This window comes from Pleurodeles waltl, chromosome 2_1, assembly GCF_031143425.1.
Source record: "Pleurodeles waltl isolate 20211129_DDA chromosome 2_1, aPleWal1.hap1.20221129, whole genome shotgun sequence".
NCBI lineage: Eukaryota > Metazoa > Chordata > Amphibia > Caudata > Salamandridae > Pleurodeles > Pleurodeles waltl.
Window position 1 is genome coordinate 353,860,048 of NC_090438.1, and position 23,103 is coordinate 353,883,150.

Below are 23,103 nucleotides of genomic sequence, written 5' to 3' on the forward strand. Positions count from 1 at the left end.
ATATATATATATATGTATATATATATATGTATGAATATATATTTATATAGACCCAAATATTATATATATATTTTTTTTCAGATCCTCCCATACCCTGTTGCAGGGGAGGAAAAGACCACACTTGAAGCCGGCTATACATTCCTGTTTATTTCCAAAAAGAGAATCAGGAACAATGTCCAATGTGTTTGGACACCAAGACCTTGATCGCAGGCTAACATTTGGAAAGTCCTATCTTCATGTTTATGTATCCCTTTAACACATTTTAAGAAAATATATTTATGCATTTTCCTTCGTTCCTTTATGTTTCCCAATTTATTAACTTTTCCCATCCCACAATTATTCATAACATAGCGTATTACCATACATTTTACTTTTTCTCCCACAATTTATACCAAAGCTGAATGGGCACTCTAGCTGATGCATTCTGGTACTGGTAGTGTGCAGTGACGCACTTCATATTCACATTTCTTTTTCACTTTATATATGTCTGCAACATGTTCCTTACATGCAGTGTCATAAACGTAATTGATCACATGCATCTCAATATTCAAATGCTCAAATGCCCCTACTTTCTAACATCAAGCAGCCAAAATCTGCTTCTCTCCGCAGTGGGCCTTATCTTCCATTCATACTACACCTGTCTGCAGCCATTGCATTATGGTACTAGTAAAGTACCGTCACCCAAAGCATGACCTGATATTCACTAGATAACTATCACTTCAGTGAGAACAAAGTTCATATCACCCTTCATAGAAAAAGTACTGCCATGAACTATGTATTGCATGTGTAGAGTTTTCATCTACTTTGTACTAAATGGAGCATCCCATATGGAGAGTTTGTCAGAATTAAAATAATTTGTTTGGAGCCCAAGGAATTGGAAAAGAACTTGCAGGACTCATCAAGGAGATTTGAACATGCAAATATCCCCCTCGATGTATAAAGAAGGCAGTGACAAAAATGCAAGACATTGACAAATCAACATTGGTGCATAAGCAAAGGGAGGTTGCACAAGGAGATTCAAAACTTTGATTAATCACTACACACTCGAGGGAATCTACTGAGGTCCGGAAAATAATGTCTAAACACAGGACAGTATTAAACATGGATCCCACAACTGATTGGTGACAAGCCACAAACTACTTTCAGAAGAGTACCCAGTTTGGGGGAAGAGTCATTATAGCAACCAGAAGCAGACATGGCTGCAGAAACCAAGCTTTTGGAAGTGTATAAGCTGCAAACGGTACACAATTGGTATAAACAAAATGGAATATCAAATAGCCAATAACCAGTGCAGGAAAATTAATCAACACATCACATGTAGAAGCAGGATCACAATCTACATTATATAATGTCCATGCAGTCTGAAATATGTTGGAAGCAGTGTGCTAACCAAAAAAAAAGATATTGAAACATATTTGGTTGATGGTTAACTGTGATAGGAGCTATGCAGTAGTGAAACATATCAAATCAGGCACACAATAGCGATTGGCAACAAATGAAATATTATGCCATTGACCATGTGCCCAAATCAGAGTGTGGAAGAGACAGGGAGAAAATCTTATGCCATAAATAATCCATATCGCTTTGGGCATTGTTGCTGATTCTCTTTTTGGAAATAAACAGGATTGTATATCCTGCTTTAGGTGTGGTCTTTTCCATTCTGGGAATGGGATATCGGAGGATTTGAAAGTTTAAAGGCTTACCCTGCAGTGGACCTGCACCACCATGCAAAACAGTCATGGAAAAGCACCAGTTATGCCCCCTAAAAGAGGGCAGATGAGTTTGTGCATATATATTTATATATTTATGTATATATAAATATATATATAAATATATACATATATATATATATATACACTTAAAAAATCAAAGGTTACAGGGATGTTATAGTTAGGCTCACATTTTACCATGGAAATTAAACACTTATGGTTAGAGTTGTCTCAAGTAACTATAACTCGTGCCCTAAGGTAACTATAACTCGTGCCCCCGCCATGCACAGTTTTTTCATCAAACATTTTACTGCAAATATTACATTGATATTATCAAAGATGTTATCAAAGATATCATGAATGCTGTAATTTGTGGGGTTATTAGCAGTGCATGGCGAGGGCACAAGTTATAGTTACATGAGGTAACTATAACTATAACTGGTGTATTTCTAACATTTTGTACTTTTAAAATGTGAGCCTAACTATAACGTCCCTGTAACCTTTGTTTTTTTCAGTGAATTTGTATTTTTTTTAATGTGTAGTAATTTTCATTACTATATGATAGTCCAACCACTGCTGCGCACGGCCAACCTCCTATAAGCATCCAACCTTGCACTGTGCACTGCCTTCACCCATGCAAAGGGGAGCCAGACCCTGCAGTCAGCCCCCCTAACTACCCAACCCCATGCTGTGCACAGCTTGGCCGTGCATTGCAGGAGTTGGCTGCAGCCTCTCAGGGTGTGAAAATAGGTGTGAGAGGATGTATCAGGGGACGGGATTGGCTGTCAGATTGCCTGTCTGGGTGTGAGAGGGCGTTCATAAGTGTTTTAGCTGGTCCGTCAGTGTGTGCAGGTCTGTGTGTGGGTGCATGTGGGTGTCAGTGTGTCTGTGAATGGGTGTGTGATAGTCTGAGTGGGTCTGTGAGTGGGTGCGTGACGGTCTGACTGGGGCTGTGACTGGGTGCACAAGGGTCTGAGTTGGTATGTGGATAATTGTGTGAATGTCTGAGTGAGGTCTGTGAGTCTGTGCCAAAGTGAGTGAGTGTGAGAGTGAGAGAAAGATTGAAAGAGAGAAAAAGAGTGAGAGGGACAGAGATAGAGTTTTTTTAGGCTTTGATATATGACATACTTAGAATGAGATATTTCTGGACAAATTAAAAATAAAAATATATTTCTAATTTAAAAAGAGAAATGTTACCTTTCAGTATGAACCTTAAAGATTTGTAGATAAAAAAACATAAACGATGTCAATAAACAAGTCCAGCTGGACTCGAACCCTCAACGCTCAGTGTGAAGGTATGTGACCTTCACACTGAGTTATTTGTTTGCTTTTTTAAAAAAATTTTTTTAGCTCTTAATGGGAGAGCCCTTTAATTTTTCATTTTAACACAAGCCTAAAATGGGCTATCTGGCACTGCGGGGGAGGCCTTAATGCTTCCCTCGTGGTGCCCTTGCTTCAGATTCTTCAGAGGTATCCTTTACCTTTGTTTCTGAGACTTGGCTGAAGCCGAGTCCCAACATGGCTGACAATACTTCAACGGCTTCCTTGTTGAAGCGTTGTCAGCCAATCAGATCTCAGCACGTGATCGGGAGGGATTGTGAATCCTTTGCGTCTCTCTATATATAACTATGTTTTCCCCTTAATTTCTCAAAAACTACTGAACGGATTTCCACCAAAACAAAAAAAGAGTCCTTCTCGACTGGGACCTACCTCCCTGCTAAATTTGGTGTAATTTCGTCCAGTAGTTTCAGCGCTATCACTGTTCAAAATTCCTATGAAAAAAAGAGTGGGGAAAATGTGTTTTGGGACCCCCCCTCCCTTTTCTCAGAAGGATCATCATGAAACTTTCCAGACAGCAACTGATGTGACTGGCACATTGTTTTGTAAAGTTCCTTGAAGATTCGTCAAGCGGCTCCAAAGATATAGGCAATAAAAAAAAACACTTTTTATATAGAAACTAGGTCCTAACTATAGCTATTAAGTGGCGACTGCCACTAGGTAATATATATATATATATATATATATGTATATATATATATATATATATATATATATATATATATACAAATATATAAAATAAAATACAGTGCCAGTTGCCATATGTATTTATAGATAGGATCAGGTTTCCATAGAAATCAATTCTTTTTTGTTTGCTAATAACTTTAGGGCCATTTGACAAATCTTCATGGAACTTCCCAAACTTCACAGGCCTTAACCCCTTCCTGGGAAGTTTTTGGGTGATCAGTCAAACAAGGGCAAGGCTGAGAAAAAAGGGAGGTCCGGAAATGCCTTTTGCCATACAAGTTACCATAGCTGAACTAAACAGTGCTACAGCTAAAATGGTGATTGGAACTACACCAAATCTGGAAAAAGCAGGATCTTGATTCAGAAAGAATACTTTTATTAATTTGGTGTGGTTGAGAATTTAAAGTTCAAAATTTATAGATATATCAGGCCTATAACACCGTAGGTCCAGCAGATCGAAAGATAAGATCTACATAGAGGTTTGGCAGTCATTTTAAGACTCATGGGTACTGGGGGAAACAAATGGTGTTTCCCCCAGTACCCATAGGCATAGGCCAGGCCCTAGGGCTGAGTCATGCATTTTTTTCTGTTAGGGGAGAGGGACATGTGCCACCCCAAACTATTTCATGGCCACAGTGTCCCAATCTCCTGGGGCCTAAGTCTGTTTTTTTACCAATGGGGTGTGGTGTTTTCAGGGAACCACCCTGCCATAGGCCAGGCCCTTGGGGTGAGTCAGGAACACTGTTCTGTCCCGTGCCTGGGAGAGTGAGGGCAGGGATCACAAACATAATTCCCTGCTTGTGCTCTCCTTGGAAGAGAACATGCTCCTTCCAGAGAGAGCAGAAACAAAAGCTGCTCCCACTGAGCAGGAGCAGAGTAATACAGGAAGCGCCTGCTAGCACCAAGGATGGATGCTGCTAGGGGAGGCGGTGGAGCTGCATGAACCATGGGGCTCCCCCATTGCCCCCAACACTTATGTATGTGTTGGATGCCACAGGGGGTACCAATGCACCCACTAAAAATAAATTAAAATAATATTTTAAAAAGGACAGTGGTAGCACAGGAGTGCTTCCCCATGCTGCCATATTGTTTTAAAACAAATTAGGCTGTGGGTGGCCTGTATGGAACCCACCCAACAAAAAAAAAAACCTAATAGCTGCAGCCTCATTGCTTCATCATTGAAGCAGTGAGGCCTCTCATTTTGTATTCACTGTCCCCCTCAAGAGTGCACCATAATGCACCTGCATGGAATTTATTGTTATGTACTATATTGTTGTGGTACTCCAGGAGAGGCAGAGTCACCACCAACAATTTATATAAGTGTTGTACGGGACTGCAAGGAGAACAGCAGATCCCCAGAAAGTAAAAACAAATCTTTAAGTCTCCTGGGTAATAGAATGCATTATCCCAGGAGAGCTTTCCTATATTTTTAAAGCACTCCAAGCTGGAGTTTGAATACTCTTCAGATGGGGTGTTGGGGCACTTTTTGGTTTACTGCATTTTGTGGCCCAAAGAGTGCGAAATAAATATTCAAAGACACAATTATGGTTATTTGAAATAAAAATACTTTATTTTAAATGCTTGTGTGACTAAAACTATTATGCATTGCTATGTGTATATTTCTGAGGATTACTTTACAATATGGTTACTTTTTGATAGGCCAATAGACTGGTTCATATATTACATCACTCATTACATGTTCCATAACATCAATGATAACATCACTGATGACATCTAAAATGGTAGCATGGTGCATGATGGGGGTGCAAATTATAGTTTTTTCCATTAAGTAGACTTGATGAATTTCATTAGGGGGCAGTGTAGGGAAACTCTACCTTCATCAGCCTTGAGCCAAATGCACATTTTCAAAAAACAATACTGACAATTTGCAGAGGATCAGCACATAGAAAAAACAGGGTGGGCAAGGGTCCAAGAGTCAGCTCAATAGATTTGGAAAGGAGAGGAGCATTTGGCACCCCGCCCTGAGCTTTTTCTAGGCCCCTGGAACCAGAGCCACCGGGGCTCTTTCATTTAAAAAGGGGGGCCACATGCAAATGCTCCCCTCCAGGCCATTGTTAGGCCAGGGGACCCCATCCCCCAAGACCAATTACTTAAAAAAGAGGAAGGTGGCCATCCACTCAGGCTATTTTCAGGCCTCTGGGAGCTCATTTGCCAGGCTGTGTCAACAGTTATGGGAGGGGCCTGCAGCCCCCCTCGCCTAGCCATTGGAATGGCCCCAGGAATGTCAAACCCCGGGGCTGGCTCTGGTGTCCCAAGGACCCATTCCCTGGAACATCATTGTTGCCTCCACGTGGGCAGAGAAGACTGCTGTGCTTCCACATGGTGGGAGCTGAAAATTTCCCACCGAGTGGGAGTACAAAAGTTTCTCCCCGCCCGTTAAGGCAAAAAACATAGAATTGCTCCTGCATGCACAAGTGAGAGCAGGTCCATCCCTTTAGATCTTCACACAGGTCTCAAACAGCAGGTCCAGTCCCCTGCAGCAAGATCTAATCACAAGTACCACCTTTTGACACACATTGTGACCTTTGTATAGTTTACACCCGTAAATAGTATTCTGAAGACTTTGGAGGAAGAGTGTGGTCTTTGTCTCCTCTTTTCCCCAAGCTCAGCACTGAGCCCCATGTTCTCAGTGCTCATTTCATCACTATGGGAATGGGTTTTATTTTCTAAATGGACCAAATATCAAAATAGAAGCTGCATCTCCTATGCTTGCTTCAATATTTAGAGATGATGTGAGATCTGCAGGGCCATGTTTTGGATGTGCGGATTTTCCATCTCTACACATTACCTCGGGAATTGGTTCTGGCTCCCCAACTTCCTTGTGCTTGTCATGAATTATCACAAGTCCAAACACATCTCAAAATGGGAGAGATGAAAATATGGGTTCCTCTATTTTAATCCATGGAGTTAGCTGATAAGATTTGCTGTTTGCCATACTCCTGCATCCTTCCTGGATTAAGGTGATCCACCAAGGATCCTTTTGCAGCACAATTTTGTTTCTACAACTTTTTTTATTACATCATCTAATGATGTCTACATCAAAATATTCCAGCCACGGCCAGCTAATTTGGCCAGCTAATTTGGTCAGCCAATTTGAGAGTTGTGATCTGCAGTTTTCCTCATATAATTGTACATTGTTACATTCAACCAGCAGATGGTAGGATACGTACAAATAAGACTAGTAAAATGTTCAGCAACCTAAAATCAATAATATGTGAATGGAAGATTAAAACAATGATAGCAAAACTATAAATTATTACAAAGTTAATGCCAGGGATCTTAAGTAAAATTCTATGAAAGGAAGAGAGCTTTCTCCAAAAGACTCACCTACACATTTTAAATCAAAACATAACAGAAATGACAATATCATTATATTATGTGGAGTCACACATATAAAACAGAAGTCGTGTGATAACTTACAAAGGCCTGTGCACCTCATTCAAGTATTTGCTTCTCTCATTTTTTCAAATATTATTCAAGAAAAATTGCAATGAGGAAATGTTTCTTTAGATTCAGCAGATGACTGCTGTAATATCAATATAAGGCAAATGCCATCTAACCATCTTGTATATGCAGGACATATGAGTTTTAAATATTGCTCTACTGAAATATTTTATCTAGTGTATAGACTATGAAAAAACCCTGACTAAGTATATAGCACCGGCCATTAGATCCTTGTGCATTCTATAGATACATTGCGCTACTTGATGGGGATGTAAATATTTAAGCACCAATAAACAAAAATACTTGCCAAAGAACTAGGGATCTTTGAATATGGCTAAGTTAAATACCATATTATAAGAATATACCATAAGGAAAATATATATATATATATATATATATATATATATATATATATATATATATATATATATATATATATATAATAAATATATGTATATATATATATTTATATATACATATATATATGTATATATGTATATATACACACACACACAGACACAGACAGACACACAGCATTTGTCGAATCTTCATTTATCTTTCCACCTCATGGAAGGTTTTGAGGTGATCCATCAAGTGGGTACGAGAAAACAGCGGATCGTAAAATGCAACTTACCCATGTATTTTACATGGCCTTTTTTGGAATGCGGTATTGCAGAAACCTCTGAACGCAATTACACCACATTTGTCAGACGGCTGCATCTTGGTATAGAAAGCATGCTGTTTGTGATTTTGTGTAAATCTGTTCTGTAGTTTTAGGTAAATTAAGGTACAAAAATATTTGTATATCTGGACAGTTTGGTTACGGGGATTCTTGCGAGAGTTCTGCGAGCTTACCTTAAAAAATAATAGTGTTCTTATTGTCTTAAGGGGCTTTTGTTCCTTTGGCCCATCTTGCTTCTACAGGAGAAAGCGTCCTGCCTGGCTGGCCAGAACATGAAAAAAGATGCTGGAGCAGCCGTTACTGGAAACCAAGGGGCATATTCATGAAAAGTGGCCCTGCACCCAGAGACCCATTGAAAACAATGGGAGCCTTGCTTTAATGCCTACTCTTAACCGGCATTAAAAATGCAGATAAAAATGATGCAAAGAAATCTCTTTGCATCATTGTTTCGGCCCCCCAGCTCTGGAACACCCCCCTTGCATACATTGTGCCCAGCGCAGGCATAATGTGGCAGAAGGGGTTACAATGTAAGCATTGAGCAACTTTGTATATAGGACACAACATTTTTGGCCTTCCAACGCCACATTAGTGTAAATAAAATGATGCTAATGTGGAGCTGGAATGGCGCTAATCCCTCTTAAATCTGGGATCAAGCATTTAGTCCCCCTGTGCTAAAAATAGTGATACCCTGCCTTCCTAGCCCTTGTTGGGGAGTCCCAGAGGGACCCCACTAGGGGCCAAAATAAAAATAATGCCACAATCCCACGGTACTCCCACAGGAATGCAGAACAAATGTATTTTTTTCACTTTTTTTTTTTACATTTATATGACAGGTGGGGTGGGCCAACTCTCGCGGTCAATTAAAAACATTATTAGGGGAGGTCGGTGTGCATGGAGCCCCTCTCCCCTAGCCAATTTTGTTGCTGGAGACTCTATCTTCAGGGATGAAATATAATAAGTGATGCACTGCACCCTCCCTGAGCCTTTGCAGGCCCTGGGACCTCCATGCTTCAGGTATGTTAATTTTAAAGGGGATGAGGCAAACAGAATGCTCCTACCGGGTGGTAGCCGATATTTGCTTCCCTGCTCGCACTATTGTGGGCAGGGAAACTCAAATTGCTCCAAATTGCGGGTGCATGTAAAACAGCTGCTCCCGCAGGGCAAGAGCAATGCTGGATACTGAAGAGAGGCCTCGGAGGATGGGGTCTCTGTGGCTGTAAAGGCTCAGAAAGGGGGACACATATCTCCCTCCTCTTACTCAAAAGAAAGACCGGGGGAATAGGCTTCCCAGTGCCATAAAGGCTCGGGAGAGGGGCCACTCACTCCTTTCCCCTTTAAACACAGAGATAACATGAGGGATGGTTACCCGGGGCTTTAAAGTCTTAGGGAAGGGGCAGAAAGTCCCCCTCTCCTTAAAATAGGCCCCAGGGATGGGGGTCCATCGGGCCCATAAAGGGTTGGGGACGGGGCGTTTGCTGCCAGTGGGGGTGTTGGACCAAGGACTTCGCCATAGACCTGGCCCTCCAGCCAACCCTATGTTAAGTCTTTGCACAGCAGGTGGTTGGCTTTACATATGGTAAAAACCCTAAAACATAACTGAAAAACCAAAGGTTAAAGTTAGAAATTATGATTATATCTTATCTACATTAAAAACCCCTTCAAAATTAATTGGAAAAAAAGAAACCAAAGGTTAAAGTAACGTTATTGTTAGGTGCCAATTTCAGTGAAAATGTAATGTTTTAAATAAAAAAACTGTGAAATTCACCAGTTATAGTTCTTGCAAGTAATTGTAACTTGTCCCAGAAGGTAACTATAATTGGCATCCTCGCCATACACTGCTAATCATTCCCCAAGTTATATCCCTCATGACATTTTCTATGACATTGTTGATAACATCATTGCAACATCTGAAATTACATATTTGATGACAAGACTGCATGGTGGAGCATGAGTTATGGTTACTAGAAATACATATAACTGGTGAATTTAAGTATTTTTGAATATATATATATATATATATATATATATATATATATATATATATATATATATATATATATATATATGTCAAACAAAGTGGTCTAAAGGTTGCTGGGCGGTCACTCCACTGCCGGTGCCCAGTGACGGAGAGGACCAGTCTCGTAAAGTATAAACAACAAAGAGGTTTTCACCGCACTCCATGAAGTCTCAATAGTGCAATTTATTTCAAAATAACAACCACCAACGCGTTTCAACTCCCCATGGAGTCTTGTTCACAGTGAATGAGTCCCTCTTCCCTTTTACTATTTATACTCAAAATTACTACATCAAACATAATGCATTATGGATATTGTAGTGTACACATATTACAAGAAAAAGTACAAATAAATGATTTTCTAAACTAAAAATTTAAAATTTAAAAATCCCATTTCCAATGTATGATACTATTCACTTGTGTTTTTCTCTGTTCTTCCAATCCTTTCTGATTTATAATTTCATATTGTTTGTATTTATTATTTACCGTTTTCAATTTCACTGTTTCTACTATCAAGTAGATAACACTCTTGCCCTTTAACTTTAATTTCTTTGATATTATATATATATATGTGTGTGTAGGGTGTTGCTTCTGTATTACAGCATATTCTTATCTAATAATTAGTTGCTTTATATCTACATTAATCTGGAGCGATTTATTGCATTCATTCATCATCCTATTGTTACATTATAATATTTTTCTTATCTCTTATTTTATTCTATTGATTCCACATAAATATCAATGAATGCTTTTTCTCTCCAATTTGTTGGCTACCATCATTTAGCTATAATGTCAGATAGTTTAATGATAAGTAACCACCCTACACTACATGATTAATGTTGTTATCATATATTTTCAAAATCATAAATGTGCATGTAGTTCCTCATCCATATTCAGTCCATAAGGCATTTTAGTATGGAGCTGAATAATGAGTTTACTCTCCATCTGGCGTAGCTTTCGAATTCTGTCACCCCCTCTCTCACTCTTTTTCATTTGCGCTATTCCCATGAATCTTAACGATCTCCAATCATTATTGTGTGATCTCGCAAAATGTTTTGCCATGGTATTGCTCATATCTTTGTTAGTAACAGCTCTGGTATGTTCTAAGATCCTTTTCTTGAGCGGACATATTGTACTGCCAATGTATCTCAATCCACACTCACATTCAAGCATGTATACTACATATTGGCTATCGCAAGTGATTCTCTGTGAAATATGTATGGCCTTACCATTATGATCCATATAGGTTTTTGTATTTTTTGCAGTCTGGCACACTTTGCATTTGTTACATTTATAAAAGCCAGTTGCCTCATTCTTCAAACAATTTCTTGAAATTGGTGCCACATAGTGGCTCTTTACTAATATATCTTTCAAAGAGCACGACTTCCTATACAATATTTGTGGTTTACAACCTATTCTTTTTGCCAAATCCTGATCACTTCTCAGTATTTTCCAGTGTTTTCTAAATATTGATTCTATGTCTTTACTTTCTTTACTGTAAGTGAGAATTAGACGAGGACACACTTCCTCCTTATCACTTTCTCTTTTCATACCCTTGTCTATCAATGTTTGTTGTCGAGATATCTTTTTCGCCCTCTTCTCACTCGATTCAATATTTGCCCTTAAATACCCACGGCGTTCAAATCGTTTACGCACCATGTTAAATTGTTTATCCATTTCTTTATCATTTGAGCAATTACGTCTCATTCTTAGAAATTCCCCAAATGGAATGCTCTTTATCATTGGTTTTGGGTGAAAGCTGCTCCCATGTAACACACTATTAGTAGATGTTGCTTTCCTGAATACAGTTGTATTGATTTGATCATTCTCTATATACACTTTAATGTCTAGGAAATCGATTTGTTTCTCATTGATGTCATAAGTAAAACTCAAACCACATTCATTTTCATTCAAGATTTTGAAATACATGTCAAATTCTTCCTTGGTGCAATTCCAAATCAAAAACAAATCATCAATATAGCGTAGCCATAAGACTACCTTATTCACATGCTCAGAGTATTCATCCTGCCATGCTATTTCTCTCTCCCACCAACCTAAAGTTAGGTTTGCATAACTTGGAGAGAGGGAAATACCCATGGCAGTTCCTCACACCTGCTTATAGATAGTTTTGTCAAATATGAATATGTTGTTATTCAGACATAGCTCTACCATCTCCACTAACATTTCAGAATGGTTTTTTTCTTCAATTTGTCTTTGTCGCAGGAAGAACTTCAATGCATTTAACCCTACTTCATGTCTAATTGAAGTATACAGTGATACTGCATCCACTGTCACTAACTTGTAACCTGATTGCCATTGAATGTCATCTATTATTCGCAGGAAATCTCCAGTACCCTTGATGTAGGAACTGAGAGAGGAAAATAAATTTTTCTAATAAACTTATACGTGTCTATTTTAGTTTCAACCCTATCCACATGATATTCAGGACAAAAAGATAGGTCTTTGTTTAGTAAATTTTCTTCTTCCTTTGTTAATATATGATCAGATAAATTTATCACCAATTTCTCTTCTTCGATCTTTTCCACACCTTCTATTATTTCCTTTGTCTGTTGCGCAGGGGATAGTTCTTTCTTTCTTTTACCTCTTCTGATTTTTCTATATTTGATTGTGTGTTTCTTGGCTGGCCTCTTAAGTTAGTGAAACATTTTAGTAAACATCAACCAAGATCTAGAGACAAACAAAACACACAGGAAGATGTGGGCTTGACAATTGATCAAATAGAAGATATGAAAGTCTGTTATGACTTAATGAACAATTTGGAAGATGATGAAATGACCTTGAATCAAATATTGGAAACAATGGGAATTTCGACAACTATTCATGAATATAGTAATTTTAAACCAGCTTCAAAATTCTGTCCTGTTTTAACTCCAGGAAATAAAGTGGATCTATTTCATGAAATGGTCATTAACGATTTGGAGAATATAGAATATGTTAAATCTACTAAAAGAGGTGAAAATTTAACCATGACGGAACGAAAAGCCTTACAACAACTGGCGGACAAAGAAAGTATCATTATCAAACCTGCAGATAAGGGAGGAAATATTGTGATTCTTAATCGAAATGACTATGTCACAGAGGCAATGAGACAATGAGTTATGAAAAATTGAGAAATGATCCTACAAATCACATACTGGAATTGATTACTAAAAAGTTGGAAAAATGGCGGAATGAATCATTGATAAATGAAGAAGAATTGAAATATTTAAATCCAAGTCATCCGATTCTACCTACCATTTACTTTCTTCCAAAGATTCACAAAACATTAAAAAAGCCTCCAGCAAGACCCATCATCTCTGGCTATGGATCTCTGTTTGAAAATATATTTAACTATGTTGACTATTAAATTGCTCCAATGGTTTCCTCTCTCAGTTCCTACATCAAGGATACTGGAGATTTCCTACGAATAATAGATGACATTCAATGGCAATCAGGTTACAAGTTAGTGACAGTGGATGCAGTATCACTGTATACTTCAATTAGACATGAAGTAAGGTTAAATGCATTGAAGTTCTTCCTGCAACAAAGAAAAATTTAAGAAAAAAACATTCGGAAATGTTAGTGGAGATGGTAGAGCTATGTCTGAATACCAACATCTAAATATTTGACAGAAATATCTATAAGCAGGTGCGAGGAACTGCCATGGGTATTTCTCTCTCTCCAAGTTATGCAAACCTAACTTTAGGTTGGTGGGAGAGAGAAATAGCATGGCAGGATGAATACTCTGAGCATGTGAATAAGGTAGTCTTATGGCTACGCTATATTGATGATTTGTTTTTGATCTGGAATGGCACCAAGAAGAATTTGACATGTATTTCAAAATCTTGAATGAAAATGAATGTGGTTTGAGTTTTACTTATGACATCAATGAGAAACAAATCGATTTCCTAGACATTAAAGTGTATATAGAGAATGACCAAATCAATACAACTGTATTCAGGAAAGCAACATCTACCAATAGTGTGTTACATGGGAGCAGCTTTCACCCAAAACCAATGATAAAGAGCATTCCATTTGGGGAATTTCTAAGAATGAGACGTAATTGCTCAAATGATAAAGAAATGGATAAACAATTTAACATGGTCCGTAAACTATTTGAACGCCGTGGGTGTTTAAGAGCAAATATTGAATCGAGTGAGAAGAGGGCGAAAAAGATATCTCGACAACAAACATTGATAGACAAGGGTATGAAAAGAGAAAGTGATAAGGAGGAAGTGTGTCCTCGTCTAATTCTCACTTACAGTAAAGAAAGTAAAGACATAGAATCAATATTTAGAAAACACTGGAAAATACTGAGAAGTGATCAGGATTTGGCAAAACGAATAGGTTGTAAACCACAAATATCGTAAAGGAAGTCACGCTCTTTGAAAGATATATTAGTAAAGAGCCACTATGTGGCACCAATTTCAAGAATTGGTTGAAGAATGAGGCAACTGGCTTTTATACATGTAACAAATGCAAAGTGTGCCAGATTGCAAAAAATACGAAAACCTATATGGATCATAATGGTAAGGCCATACATATTTCACAGAGAATCACTTGCGATAGCCAATATGTAGTATACATGCTTGAATGTGAGTGTGGATTGAGATACATTGGCAGAACAATATGTCTGCTCAAGAAAAGGATCTTAGAACATACCAGAGCTATTACTAACAAAGATATGAGCTATACCATGGCAAAACATTTTGCCAGATCACACACTAATGATTGGAGATCGTTAAGATTCATGGGAATAGCGCAAATGAAAAAGAGTGAGAGAGGGGGTGACAGAATTTGAAAGCTACGCCAGATGGAGAGTAAACTCATTATTCAGCTCCATACTAAAATGCCTTATCGACTGAATATGGATGAGGAACTACATGTACATTTATGATTTTGAAAATATATGATAACAACAGTAATCATGTAGTGTAGGGTGGTTACTTATCATTAAACCATCTGACATTATAGCTAAATGATGGTAGCCAACAAAATGGAGAGAAAAAGCATTCATTGATATTTATGTGGAATCAATAGAATAAAATAAGAGATAAGAAAAATATTATAATGTAAAAATAGGATGATGAATGAATGCAATAAATCTCTCCAGATTAATGTAGATATAAAGCAACTAATTATTAGATTAGAATATGCTGTAATACAGAAGCAACACCCTACACACACATATATATAAATAAGATCAATGAAATAAATGTTAAAGGCAAGAGTGTCATCTACTTGATAGTAGAAATAGTGAAATTGAAAAAGGTAAATAATAAATACAAACACTATGAAATTATAAATCAGAAAGGATTGGAAGAACAGAGAAAAACACAAGTGAATAGTATCATGCATTGGAAATGGGATTTTTAAATTTTAAATTTTAAGTTTAGAAAATCATTTATTTGTAATTTGTCTTGTAATATATGTAAACTACAATATCCATAATGCATTATGTTTGATGTAGTAATTTTGAGTATAAATAGTAAAAGGGAAGAGGGACTCATTCACTGTGAACAAGACTCCATGGGGAGTTGAAACGCGTTGGTGGTTGTTATTTTGAAATAAATTGCAGTATTGAGACTTCGTGGAGTGCGGTGAAAACCTCTTTGTTGTATATGTATGTATATCTATATCTATATCTATATATATATGTATATATATATATATATATATATATATATATATATATATATATATATAGCTGTGAATTGGGTTACTGCTTGACTGGGGTGTGAGCCCTGGTCAAGCAGCAGCCACAATTTGAGTCAGGTAGGACACAAGAAAACTCCATATTAACCTGTGCTCACCACCCCAGTAGCTTGGCACAGAGAAGTCAGCCTTAATTTAGAGGCAATGTGTAAGCTATGTGTGCAGCACTAAAACAGTGAAAACACCACACAAAAAGATCCCAGGTTAGAAAATAGAGCAACATCTATTAAATAAAACAAGACCAAAACAACAACAGTCCAATCAGTAGAACTGGAGTTATGAATTTTTAAAGAATAATCTGCATTGTAGCTCCTAAAAGCAAAGTTCCAACCATGGCTATCTGGTCATGACAGACTAGGTGAAGTCCAAAAGTTTAAGCTGACCATAATGGAGCACAGGTCAGAAACAGACCCTAAATTAATTCAACTGAAGCTCTACCCTATCCCGTTTTGTGCCAAGAGTCCCATTCACATGGAAAAGTTCACCAGGAGCAAGAAGAGCATCACTTGTGGTAGTTAGTGTGAGGTGAGGAGCAGGATGGGTGTCCCAGACTGGCGGGTCGGAGCCTCATGTACGTCATCCACAAAGGTGGACAATGTTTGCTATGCGAAGGGATAGATTTCCAGCATCTGATCCTGATTTTTCATGTGAGAAACACAGTTGTGGTGTTAAAGTGCTTATTTGTGGTCACAAACAGCCCAAAAGCTTGACTTTAGGAGCTCAAGAGTCACACCAAGGGCCCAGGACCTGAGAGGCACCTCTTGAGGGTCAGGAACTCATTGGAGATGGGTCTAGGAGATGTGGGGAGCGTGTTATGTCCCTGAGGCTCCTATTAGGAGGCCAGCAGACTAGCCCTTTGAGTCACTCTGGGGTCCTGGTTTCAGGATGAAGTTACAGAACCTGCTTTTTTTGCCCAGGCAAGAAGACAGCATGCAGCAAGTCAGCACAGCAAGGCAGCAGCTCCTTCAGAGTGGTCCTTTCAGCAGCACAGCAGTCCTTCTTCCTAGCAGAGTATCTTCAGATCCAAAAGTGTACTGAAATAGTGGTGTCTGAGGTCCATCTTTTCTAAACTGATGCCCTGGTTCTAGAAGATGGGAATAGCTTCTAGACAGTGTCATTGAAGTGCAAGAAATTCCCTGCCTCCCCAGCCCTGGCTTTAAGCTGGCTGAAGTGAAAATGCAGGGTCCTTAAACCCATTGTTTGGAAACAGGACACAGCCTATTCATGTGTAATTGGGGCTGCACCCAGCTCCTCCCTCCCATGCTGCTAGTGATGGCCCAATATGTCACACCTGAGCTCTCATTGTGTATGACTGTCTAGAAAGAATACATTAAGCCCAATTGCCAACTACACCCAGTCATGTGACCCAGGCAGATTTCAGGCACCAAATGGGTAACGTAAGAAAATGCCAACTTTCTAAAAGTGGCTCTTTCGGTATTGCAATTTAAAATTCGAACTTCTCCGTAAGTTAGAGTTTTAAATTGTGAAAGGTAACTGATGTTATACTATCGGAGAGGTAGGCCTTGCAGTAATGAAAAATGAATGTAAGAGTTTTTCAGTACCAGGACATGCAAAACCTAAAAGTACTTGTCCTATGTTTCAAATACAATGCACCCTGTCCTCTGGGCTGTCCAGTGCCAACCCTAGCAGTGACATATATGTATTAAAAAGGCAGGTTGAGCCTGGCAAAAGGTTTAATTTGCCAGGAATGAAACAGCAGTTTAAAACTGCACACACAGGCACTGCAATGGCAGGCCTGAGACATGTGTAAAGGGCTACTGAAGTGAAAGTCACAATCAGTGAGGCAGGCCCACTATTAGCATTTAATTTACAGGCCCTGGACACTTGTAGTACCAATTTGATAGGGATTTACAAGTATACCACTTGGGTATAAGGCAATTTTCCCATGTTTAGAGGGTGGAGCGTAAGACTTTTATCACTAGTTAGTATTCGTTAAGTGCACAGAGCCCTAAGGACAACAAAAATTAATTCAGCAAAAATTGGAAAAGGATGAGAAAACGTCTGGGGATGACTGCAAAAAGGGCAAAGTTGAACACATATCTTGGTATTAGCACCTGGCATTTCATTTCCAGATGCTTGTTGACACCTGTGAGGCTACAGTCTATAGACCATGCTATCATAGTATGGTATTGCCCACAGAAATTGCTGTTTTACCATTACACAATGCGCAACACTTTGGTTCTAAATGTGGTGGCCATGCTGTAGCTTTAATGTAACAAAATACCACTTACAATACTATTGCAAGGCATCCACCCGCTGCTACGTAAAATTTTGTTATTGCAAGGATATGCCGGCCATGTTTTAGTGGCAGCATGTTTTCTACTTTTATTCCCTTTGTGCATATGTTGTTCAGTCTGTGTGTGAGTTCTTTGCTTTTGTGTAAGTGGATGAATGCTAGAATGAGTCAGTTGGTGAATGAATTGACACATGACAGCTAAGAGGAGTGACAGAGTCCAAGCTTTATATCTTACTGAATGTCTAAACCCATCATTGACTGAGAAGGTACTCTCATTTAAAAGTCAGAATTATTGGTGTTTCAATGTTTGTTCACGTTGTGAAGAAAGAGTAACAGTCATCTCACTTGATACTGATTGAAAGTCTAAATTTCTGGTAGACTGATTAGTGAGCATACCAGAGAAAATGTTCAATTGTAAGTAATAGTAACTTTTTATTCATTGGTTGTGTAACCATAAGTAGCAGGCTGGATGCAGCAGTGACTGAGTAAAATTCATAGGGGAAGGTGGTATGGCTGTTGGTTGTATCCATCACAAAATGCATGGAGGTGGTACAGCTGTTCAGAGCTGTGACATTATAACTATGAGACTTGTAAATGTTAGGCATGAAACTGACTCCCACGGCTTTACAACTTTTTGCTTTCTCTTGTAGGTATTAGACCATTTGCTGGCTGGCATTGAAGATGTCTGTGGACACTGGGGGCAATACTCATGGAAAGACAAGTAAGATTCTGCCAACAGATAATCATTGTAGGTAAAATGTAATTTTGGGTGAACTGAAACTGCACAAATTTGAATCACCCAAATTTTTCAGATGATTCGAGGCTCAAGAAGTTCTCAAGTGTAGTCGAGATTCGAGGTAAAAGATTAGGGCCCATATTAATGAAAAATGGATGTGTCTAGTGTCAAAATATAAATATGGAGTTAAGTTAGTGCCGCTTTAGCGTCAAAATTGATGATGCTAAGGCGATGCTAACCTTCCATAAATATGGTCCTAAATGTGGGTTCATTGCTTGTAGACTATAGGTTTGTTTAATTTTCTCTATTGTCTTTCTGTATTTTCCCTTTGTGTGGAGATCAGAGTGTCAGTGAAGGACAATGGCAACGTGATTGAGTATGGGAATGCAATACATATTTTGGCTCATAATTTTGGTTTGCCTTTTATGAAAAAGTGGTTAAGTATATGTTTTCCATCTGTGCTCTAAAATGCTCTAAAATGTATGAACAGGCCAGGGACTGAAAATATTGTTAAGAAGATTATTGTCTTTAGAGTCTAAACATCTGAATGCCCAGCAGTACACATTTATAGACTTCCTGCTTATAAACTAATTCTTAGAGTAGGGAAAATACGGTCATTCTAAAAATAATAGGGCCTGTTCAGCTTTTTGTAGTACACCAAGTAGTACTACAATAGTAGTACTAAAGTATTAAAACAATCTATTCACAAAGCTACAAGTGTAAAGCTCCATTCCACCTTTCCTATCTTTCCTAGTAGAATGGTGGAGGGGACTGGGGGAGTGGTTGAACAATGAGGTGTGTGTACTACAAAACAGGTTATGTTTATGGAAGAGTAAGGAAGGGTTAAGTGGAGTTACAGGGGTTTGGGGTGTGGAGGTGTACCACCTCGAAAGATTGAGCACATTGTTATTCACAAACTGTACTTCTTAACATACTTATGCTAAAATGAGCCTCGCACGCCACATGACCAACCACTGGTACTGCAACATTCACCTGTAGAAAACAATGGAGTTAGGGACTTAAAATTCTACTTCATAGCGAATAATGTTAAATTAAATTAAATTACATCATTAAAGTTAATGATAAAATATTTTCTATAGATAAAATATATTTTCTTTAATCTTAAAATATTTTAATAACATTTTTTATTAAAAATATAATGCAACAGTATTTTGGGTTAAACTTACATTAATTTAAATACTCTATACATCACATGTAATATCTATCATGTAAACTTAAAAAATCTTTCTTATGTTAAATAATTAGCCAAATCAATTCATATATAGTTATTTTCAATGTACATAATAGTAAAACTTGTTACAGCACAATTAACTTCATTTTAAATTAAATATTTAATTTGTTTAAATGTATTAAATGAAATATAATTTTTTTAAGACTTAGTATAAAAATAGCACCTGAAATAAAATGTCTGTATTTATTATGTATTAAAAATTACAAAAAGATAGTATGAGATCAATGGAAATGTATTTTTTAAATAAAGTTCCATATATTTTTTAATTAAATTTTTTTAAAATATTTGATCATTCAATAATATTTTCAAAATATGTATTCTTCTTTAACATTCAATATAATTTATATATATTTTCAAAAAGTTTAAATAATTTATTTTCATTTAAGATTATTTCCTATAGTGTTCTATTTTAGGTGACCACATCCGATATTTTCCATGAGAGCGTGATGCTGTATTAGTGATTGGCTATGTGTGGTGCTGGACTTACTACTGCTCCTTTTTGGCTGCATTAACTTATATTCTTACACTTGGCTCCACTCCTGTTTCAGAGGTTGGACACATATAAGTCTACACGTTTGAATAACTTTACTGGTGTAAAAGGCAAATTGCAAAAAGAAATACTTATTCAAAAGTGTAAGAGTGAAATTACACATGTAAATTGCTCACAAGTTTCAGTAACCTGCGTCAATAGGCCCTAATATTTTGACCTTTTTCCTGGATTTTTTTTTTACTATGAAATATTTTCAATTTTCTTACTCCTTCTGGATAATGTTGGGATTTGGGGCCCTCTGTCATGTCTACTGTACTTACACTTAAATATCTAATTTTGGAACTATTTAATTGTTTTATTTGTCTATTCATAGAAAATTATTTACTTGCAAGACTCCGATAAAATTTGATATTATGAGGCTTTTTGTCTCACTTTGGTTTCACACACAGACAGTAGAAAAAGGAAATCAAAGCCAAACAAATTCAGGGATGGATACTGGAACCAATGGCAACGTTACACCTTGTGGAGGGCTATGATTTTCTGCGGGGGACAGCAGAACACTGCAGTGCGATATAGTAGGCGCTCAATTTCCAGCGTGGAGCAACTGGACCTGTTTAAAGGTTATTTACTCAATAAGTTGGGAATACAAAATTACAGTAAATTCACAACCAGGTGTGAGAGGTAGCTTGCAAGAAAATGTAATCAAGTCAGTAGAAAAGTATGTAAACCATTAGCAACAAACAGTAGAAATATGTGTATAGAACAGTAAAAATATGTGCACCAATACAGCGCAAAAAGTCTTGAGAACAGTTTCTGAACCAGGGATAACATGAAAAGGACAATACAGCTTAGCAGTCATCAGTCCATGTTAGATATAAAATCAGTTTGGAGAAGGGGGCAGCCACGTCTTCGTCTCCCTCGACCTGCTCATCCCCCTCCGACATGGAACTGCATCCTCTAAAGCAGTGTGATACAACTAGAACAGGATCCCTGTACAAACTGGGATCACAGAGCTTCAAACCTGCTTCACCATGAGCACCTCACATGATCCAACATCAATTTCAATGCCTGGATCACCTCCTGCTCAGCCACTCTGGCCCTGCTCAGTACCATCACCACCCAAATACCAGACCTCCCCTGAGTTGGTATACAGAAAATACTCACCAAACTCCACTGCAAGCAACTCAAATGCCAATGGAGGCATACTCATAACGGAACTGACAAAAGTACCTACAAATCATTTCTCAGGCTCCACCATCAGCAACTCAGATCCACTGAACAATTTGAATTGACTGAAAAAATGAAAAAATCTCACACAATACCAAAGAAATCTCTGCCATAATGAAGGACTTCACTCCATCCCAGAATTTCTGCTCTCAACTCTTCCAATATTTCAGCAACACAATCAACAACTTTGCTCACCAATAGGACCCATCCACCCTTTGTGCACTCCAACAGGGCGAGTCAAGCACCCCAGAAACTGCAATAATTTACTGACCCACCATAGCCCTAATGGAAACTGTGTAGACAATGCACTCCATTCATTCAGGATCCTCATCCAACGCTAAGCACACTGTATCTCCAACAACACCTCATGTGCACCACACATATCTCAATACTCAACGGCTCCTCACCACAACCACCTTCTCAGATGCCTGGAAATAGACCATCATGCTTACTCTTCTGACAAAACTTTGAGGAGAGCCGAAGAGTAGGCAAACTACAGGCTGATCTTGCTTCCCTACCCAGCTAAAGTGATGGAAAAACTCAGCAACAATCAAATGGCTGGCCACCTTAACAACAACCACCTCCTCATTCCAACTTTAGACCCAACCACAACACCAAGACTGCTCTCATCACAGCCAATGATGAAATCCGCCTGACAGTGGACAGAGGAAACTCGGCAGCACTCACCCTGCTCCACCTCTCAGCTGCATCTCCCATCCCCCTCCAATGCCTCCATAAGGCTAACATATGCTGACCCACTTTCCAATGGATCAGCCCCTTCCTCACAGTATGCACCGATTTGGTCCGGTCTCGCATCATATACCTCTCCTGCCGGCAACTTGATCTGTGGAGTCCCAGAAGGATCCTCACTATGCCCCAAGCTGTTCCACAACAATATGGCACCTCCTGCTAAGATCACCCACACCGATGGAATCAGCTCCATCTTATATGCTGACTACACCCAGCTCATCCTCTCCCTCTTAGACTCCTTCACAGACACACTCCCAGCAGCCATACCAATTCCACAACCTGTGGGACTAAAGTTGTCAGCTGGATGAAGACCAACTGTCTGAAGCTCAAATCAGACAAGACACAGGTAATACCCTTCAGAAATTGTGGACCTCAAGCTAGTGGTCAGCTGAACTCGAAACAACACACATTTTGGTCAAACAAGCCAGAAACCTAGCAATAGTAGTGGAAAGCCTCCTCTTGCTTACACTCTGACAAAATCCTTAGAACAATCTTCAATTGGTTCCTGCTTAGCTTCCATAGAACCCTAGTTGGCATCACTGTTTAGCTCACCAAGAGGCTCCGGGCCATCCAAAATGCAGCAGCCAGGCTCACACTCAAACTCTCACCCCACACAAACATCACAGATCTCAGAGACCTCCACTAGCCCACCGTCCACAAATGAGCACTCTTCAAACTCCTCTCACACAGGTAAAACACCCTACACAATCTAGGTGCCACATATCTTAGCAGCCATATCAGTTTGTACAGAAACCTATTGCTCATCCAGCTGCCTGCTCTC

The 23,103-nt window shown here is 38.5% G+C and overlaps 1 protein-coding gene across 1 annotated transcript in view; it reads left to right on the forward strand.

Annotated features, from left to right (window-relative positions):
* Positions 1–23,103, forward strand: part of LOC138259736 (sodium/hydrogen exchanger 2-like) — a 503,208-nt gene that overhangs the window by 386,820 nt on the left and 93,285 nt on the right. Inside the window, exon 7 of the mRNA XM_069207631.1 lies at positions 18,518–18,588. Coding sequence (XP_069063732.1) covers positions 18,518–18,588 — 71 coding nt within the window. The remainder of the gene's footprint in view (positions 1–18,517; positions 18,589–23,103) is intronic.